The sequence below is a fragment of the Terrapene carolina genome, unplaced genomic scaffold (genome assembly GCF_002925995.2).
Source record: "Terrapene carolina triunguis isolate 2854851 unplaced genomic scaffold, T_m_triunguis-2.0 Scaffold62, whole genome shotgun sequence".
NCBI lineage: Eukaryota > Metazoa > Chordata > Testudines > Emydidae > Terrapene > Terrapene triunguis.
The window spans coordinates 21,370-26,834 of NW_020664413.1; the positions used below are offsets into that span (position 1 = coordinate 21,370).

General features: G+C 68.7%; 1 protein-coding gene across 1 annotated transcript in view; it reads left to right on the top strand.

The window, feature by feature from the left end:
• Positions 1 to 5,465, top strand: part of PTPRN (protein tyrosine phosphatase receptor type N) — a gene marked incomplete at its 5' end in the record, with an annotated part of 27,117 nt that overhangs the window by 19,626 nt on the left and 2,026 nt on the right. Inside the window, 7 exons of the mRNA XM_029910577.1 lie at positions 738 to 885; positions 1,208 to 1,281; positions 1,523 to 1,600; positions 2,129 to 2,248; positions 2,384 to 2,550; positions 4,606 to 4,659; positions 4,954 to 5,018. Of these exons, the coding sequence (XP_029766437.1) occupies positions 738 to 885; positions 1,208 to 1,281; positions 1,523 to 1,600; positions 2,129 to 2,248; positions 2,384 to 2,550; positions 4,606 to 4,659; positions 4,954 to 5,018 (706 nt within the window). The remainder of the gene's footprint in view (positions 1 to 737; positions 886 to 1,207; positions 1,282 to 1,522; positions 1,601 to 2,128; positions 2,249 to 2,383; positions 2,551 to 4,605; positions 4,660 to 4,953; positions 5,019 to 5,465) is intronic.

Genomic DNA, 5,465 nt, shown 5'->3' on the forward strand with positions numbered 1-5,465 from the left:
GTGCGCGCGCTGCCCCCTGCTGGAGGAGATGAGCCCCGGTGGGTGGGTGTCTCCAGCCCTGCTGCCCTATCCCCGTGTGTGCGCTGCCCCCTGCTGGAGGGTGAGCCCACTCGAGGGTTAGGAGCCCTAGCTGTGCTGGTTCCGATGGTGATTCCCTTTTATCTCCCTGTGTTGGGAGTGGAGGCTTCCTTCGTGGGGGGCCCGCACAGACACCCAGCCTCCTGCGACTGAACCTCTGGGGCTCCAGCCCCCCTGCTTCCCACCGGGCGCTCCGGTCAGCGAGGCCAGCTGAGACAGACCCTGGGCAGAGACTTGCCCACTGTGCCGGGACTGGTGCACCCCAGCCAGGCCGTGCAGTGACTCCCCAAAGAGAGGGGGGGTTCTTAGCCCTCAGGAACCCGGTGTCGGCAGCCCTTAGGTTCGCCCAGAGACCGCGGAGTTAGTCTGTGCTGGTCAGCCCAGCCAGTGCAACGACTCCCTGTTCAGGCTGGCTCTGATTTCCTCCCTTAGCTCCCAGCTGAGAGCCGCCGGCCATCCCTGCTGGTGACTGGGGGCACTCAGGATGGGTGCTGGGCTCAGTAAAGCCTCCCGCTTCTGGGCCAAATATCCCCTTCCCAGGGCTCCCCCCCTGCCCGTGTGGCCTCTTCTCTGTATCCGACCCCAGGGAGGCTGCCCTCCCGACGTCCCTTCGCCCTGCCTGGGTGGGCACTGCCCTGACCCGCGTGCTGTGCCAGCAGGCCTACATGGAAGACCACCTGAGGAACCGCGACCGGCTGGCCAAGGAGTGGCAGGCACTGTGCGCCTACCAGGCTGAGCCCAGCGTCTGCACTGCCGCCCAGAGCGAAGCCAACCTGAAGAAGAACCGCAACCCCGACTACGTGCCCTGTGAGTGCCCTGCCCCCTCGGAGCCCCCCTTTGGGCTGGGGCCCAAAGAGCTGCCAGCCCAGCACGTGTCACCCCAAGGGCCCTTGGGGTATGCTGGGGTCTGGCCCTAGTTGGAGTGGGCCATACAGGCTGGGGGGGGAATGGGGGTGTGCCGACCGGCATTGCTTGGACAGAGAGAACCGGTTCTCTCCCCCGCCCCCCGAGAGCAGAGCCGTGGGCAGCTCTGAGGCCCAATGGATCCCGGGGTGCGTGGCACTGGCTGGGGGCTTTCCACAGCCCCATCTTGCTCGCTCACAGCTCCCCTTGTGCGGTGATTTCCCAGACGACCACGCGCGGATCAAGTTGAAGGCCGAGAGCAACCCATCCCGCAGCGACTTCATCAACGCCAGCCCTATTGTAAGTGAGAGCTCGCCTACCCTGCCCCCGAGCCCACCTGCCCCGGCAACTGGGGGCGTTCCTCAGAGCGGGGTTTTCCCCGTTACGCTCATGTACACACCCCTTCCCCTGCCCTGTACCGACACTCGTGCGTGCCCGCTCGCCCGGTGCCACCTGACACGCGTCCATTTCCTGGGGGGCCCCCGCTGCACCCCCATCATGCTGCCAAGGGGAATGTCTGACGCGCTGTCTCCTGGCCCAGATTGAGCACGACCCGCGGATGCCGGCCTACATCGCCACGCAGGGGCCCCTCTCGCACACCATCGCCGACTTCTGGCAGGTGAGTGCCGGCCGCGGGGAGGGAGGCTGGAGGGTGCTGGAGCCAGTACCTCCCCACCCCTGCCTTTGAGGCATTAGCCGTGGCTGGGCACAGCAGGGTGCTGTCCCGTCTGCACTACCTGGGAGGGGGCTGCGAATCCCTCTCCTGAGAGTGGGGAGACTGGAGGCTCCCTGGAGAGCTGGGTCACAGGGCCTCAGGCAGGCGTGTGTGAGGATGGTGGGTGGGCCGGACCTTGCTGTGCCCTGGCTTTCCTGAGCCGGGGGCAGGGAGGTGCCCAGTCTGGCTGCTGGGGACATGCGGGGGCTGCTCCCCCAAAGAGAGCCCAGACCCCTTTCCAGGGACTCCTCTGGGTCCTCTCGGCCAGCCTGGCTCAGCAGGTGCAGGCTGGGACCCCAGGCTTTGTTGCTGAGCTCTGCCCTCCGCTGGGCTCCTCGCAGTGCCGCCTGGCTCTCCCAGCAGAGCCCCTTTAACAAGCACCCTGAGCCTGGGCCCGGCGCCCGCTGCTGACGGCGTGTGCCCTGCGTGCAGATGGTGTGGGAGAACGGCTGCACGGTGATCGTCATGCTGAGCCCGCTGGTGGAGGACAGCGTCAAGCAGTGCGATCGCTACTGGCCCGACGAAGGCTCCTCCCTCTACCACATCTACGAGGCAAGTGGCGGGGTGGGCGGGGGGCCCGGCCCATGGGGCGCAGCGGGCAGAGCGCAGGCCCGGCTGAGCACGCAGCCCCTGGGACATTGGAGCCGGGGCTGGCTGGGCCGTGACTCCCTGGGCCTCTCCGTGCAGGTGAACCTGGTCTCGGAGCACATCTGGTGCGAGGACTTCCTGGTGCGCAGCTTCTACCTGAAGAACGTGCAGTCGCAGGAGACCCGCACTCTGACCCAGTTCCACTTCCTGAGCTGGCCAGCAGAGGGCATCCCCACCACCACCCGCCCCCTCCTGGACTTCCGCAGGTGAGGGGCGTCTCCTCCTGGCTAGGAGCGGGCCGGGGCGGCAGCCTCAGGGCAGATGGGCTGGCAAAGCCAGGCCTGCTTCGAGCACCGGCCCGGGCCCTGGGGGTGGCTCTGGCACACCCTGTAGGATGCCCAGTCAGCCGGGGGCCGTGCTCGTGAGTCCCTGGGGGCTCCGTGGGTCCGGGAGGCGGGTGTGCCGACGTGCAGAGCTGCAGCTGGGCCAGCATGGGCCGGCCATGAGACGGGGAGGGACCCTGGCAAGGGCCCTCGTCCCAGTCTGCCTTTGGGCTGTGGGGACAGTCTCGGAATGTCCTGGGGCAAAGTGGCCCCGAGCAGCGCGGGGCTCTGGCCGTAGGGCCCAGGACGGGGACGCTGCCCTGCCCTGCCATTGGCGCGGGAGGAGCTCTGAACGTTCTGGCAGAGAAAGGGCGCGAGAGACTTGGCTGGGGGCCAGTTCAGCTCTTCCAGCTGGGGCCGAGAGAGCTGCTCCTTGGGGGATCCCTGCGGGGGAACAGGAGGGCCTTGGGGGGGCAGGGGTGAGACCCTGGTTCCCCACTGCAGATGGGTGGCCAAAGCCCGGTGTGACCTGGGCCTGTGTGCACAGGGGCCTCCCACACTGCAGCGAAAGGGGGTGAGTCGCTGCATGGCTGGGGGAGGGGCAGGGCACTGGGGCTCAGTGAGGATTCTGGACTGGGGGGGCAGTGGAGCAGGCCCTCCTCTGGGATCCCGAGGGCTGGGGTCAGTCAGGACCCCAGGGCTGGGCCAGAGGAGTCCTGCGGCCAGGGCTTTGGCTCAGCGCTATGGGGGCGCTGCAGGAGAGCTAGTCCTGCAGAGGGGCCGGTCTCCGCACTCCAGGCCGCCAGGAGGTGATTTCCAGCCCCCGGCTGCTGGGCTGGGCCCTGGGTGTGTGGCTGGCGGATACCCGGGCCGGAGGCGTTTCTGCCCCCGTATAGACCAGGTCCGGTTCTCGTACCAGCCTCTTGCTGACGGACGGTGCTGCGCGTCTCGGCTAGCTCGGGGCAGGAGTGCGGGCCAGGGGCTGTGGCTGTGGGTTCCCCCCTGCGCTCGCTGTGGGGAGGAGAGTGGGTGTAACCCAGTGCACTCGAGCTGGGGGAAGCAGGGCTAGTCATGGGCACCGCCCCGCCCTGGCATCCCTGTGGCGCTGACGGTGTTACCGGCTCCCGGCTGGGCTGGCTGGCTTTGGAGAGGCTGGGTCTGCAGCCAGGGCCGCTTCTTCCCCAGGCCGCCCCAGACCTAGGGGTGTGGGTCTGCGTGCGCCACATCACCGCAGGCTGGACCGGAGAGGAGTGCCCCCTGGTGCGCCCCCCTCCTGCTGCCACCTTGGCTCTGGGGAGGGGCTGTGTTTTGAAGCCTCGTGTTGGTTGTGGCCGTCTGTGCTGCCTCTGGGTCCCTCTGTGGGGCAGGGCCCCACAGCCCAGCTGGGATCTCCGCGCCCTCTCCCTGCCACTCACACTGTCCCCCCCTCCTCTCTCTCGTGCAGCTGCCAGTGCCATTTTTGTGATTTGCAGCTAGTAATCTGGGTCCAGTTGCATAGTCACAAAAGTGAGCATTGGCAGCCGTGCCTGCTGCATGGAGCCCGGCCCCCTGGACTCCCACTAGCGCCCCACTTCCGTGCAGGGCGCCGGGCACGGGACAGTGTCCCCAGCCCCACGGCTCCCACCCCCACCCATCTGTGAACGCCCTGCCCCCCTCTGCAGCGACGCCCCAGCCAGGCCTGGCGGGAGCAGGGACGCCAGCCCTACCCGGCCGGGCACTCGCCCCGGGGCAGGGGGAGTGTGCCCGTCGCTGCAGGAATGGCCCCCGGGGCGAGACAGCAGGCAGAGCGCATCGCCGCTCCCCCCCGCGGAGAGCCCTCGGCTCGGGCCAGGCGGCTGGTAGTTCTTCCCGCTGGGTCGCCAGGCCCCAGGACGTGACCCCGTCTGTGCCCCGGGGCAGGGCTCTGCTCTGGGCTGCGGGGGCTCTGGGGGCAGGGTGGCTGTGTGGGAACTGGGTGGGCGCTGGCTGCTCTCACCTGCTCTCTCCTTGTCCTTGCAGGAAGGTCAACAAGTGCTACCGGGGTCGCTCCTGCCCTGTTATCGTGCACTGCAGGTAACGGCCCCCATGTCCGTGCCACTCGGCCCTGCCTGGGAGGGTCTGGGGGGGCCACCCTGCCTAGGGCAGGCTCCATCCTGGCAGGGGCTGTCACGCTGCCCCCTCCTCCCTCCACGGGACGCCCCACCCATGCTGGCCTGGGGCCCGTTCCCCTGCCAGGGCGGGGGGGGGAGAGCATGTGCAGCACAGTGGGGACCCCGAGAAGCCTGCAGTGGCTCACCGCCCCCGTGCCCTGCTGGGAGCCTGGTGTCCCCCCCCATGCAGGGGGTTGTGAGCATCTGTCTCTTCCAGTGACGGGGCAGGCAGAACCGGGACCTACATCCTCATCGACATGGTACTAAACCGAATGGCCAAAGGTGAGTGCGCCCGTGGCCCCTCCTAGCGACCTCCCGCCCCGCCCCACAACCTCCCAGCGTCCAACACGCGGCCCTGGCGGCGGGACCCACGTGGGTCCTTTATCTTGACCAGTCCCCATCCCTGAGCCTCTGCTCCCCATGTCGCCTGGGCCTGGCACCCAGCCCTGGCTCGGCTCTCCCTGGTCCCCCCCATGCTCCCCTGCCCTCGGCTCCTGTCCCGCTGGCTGTCTCCTAGCTCTGCCCCTGGATCCGCTGCTCCGGGGCCCCACTCCCCCCCCTCGTCTGCTCTGCCCCTGGATCCACTGCTCCGGGGCCCCGCTCCGCCCCCTCGTCTGCTCTGCACCTGGATCCCCCCCTCCACATCCCCATCACTGGCTCCGGCGCCCCCGCTGACCCCTCGTGTGCTCTGCCCCTAGATCCTCCCCTCCAGATCCCCAGCCCTGGCTC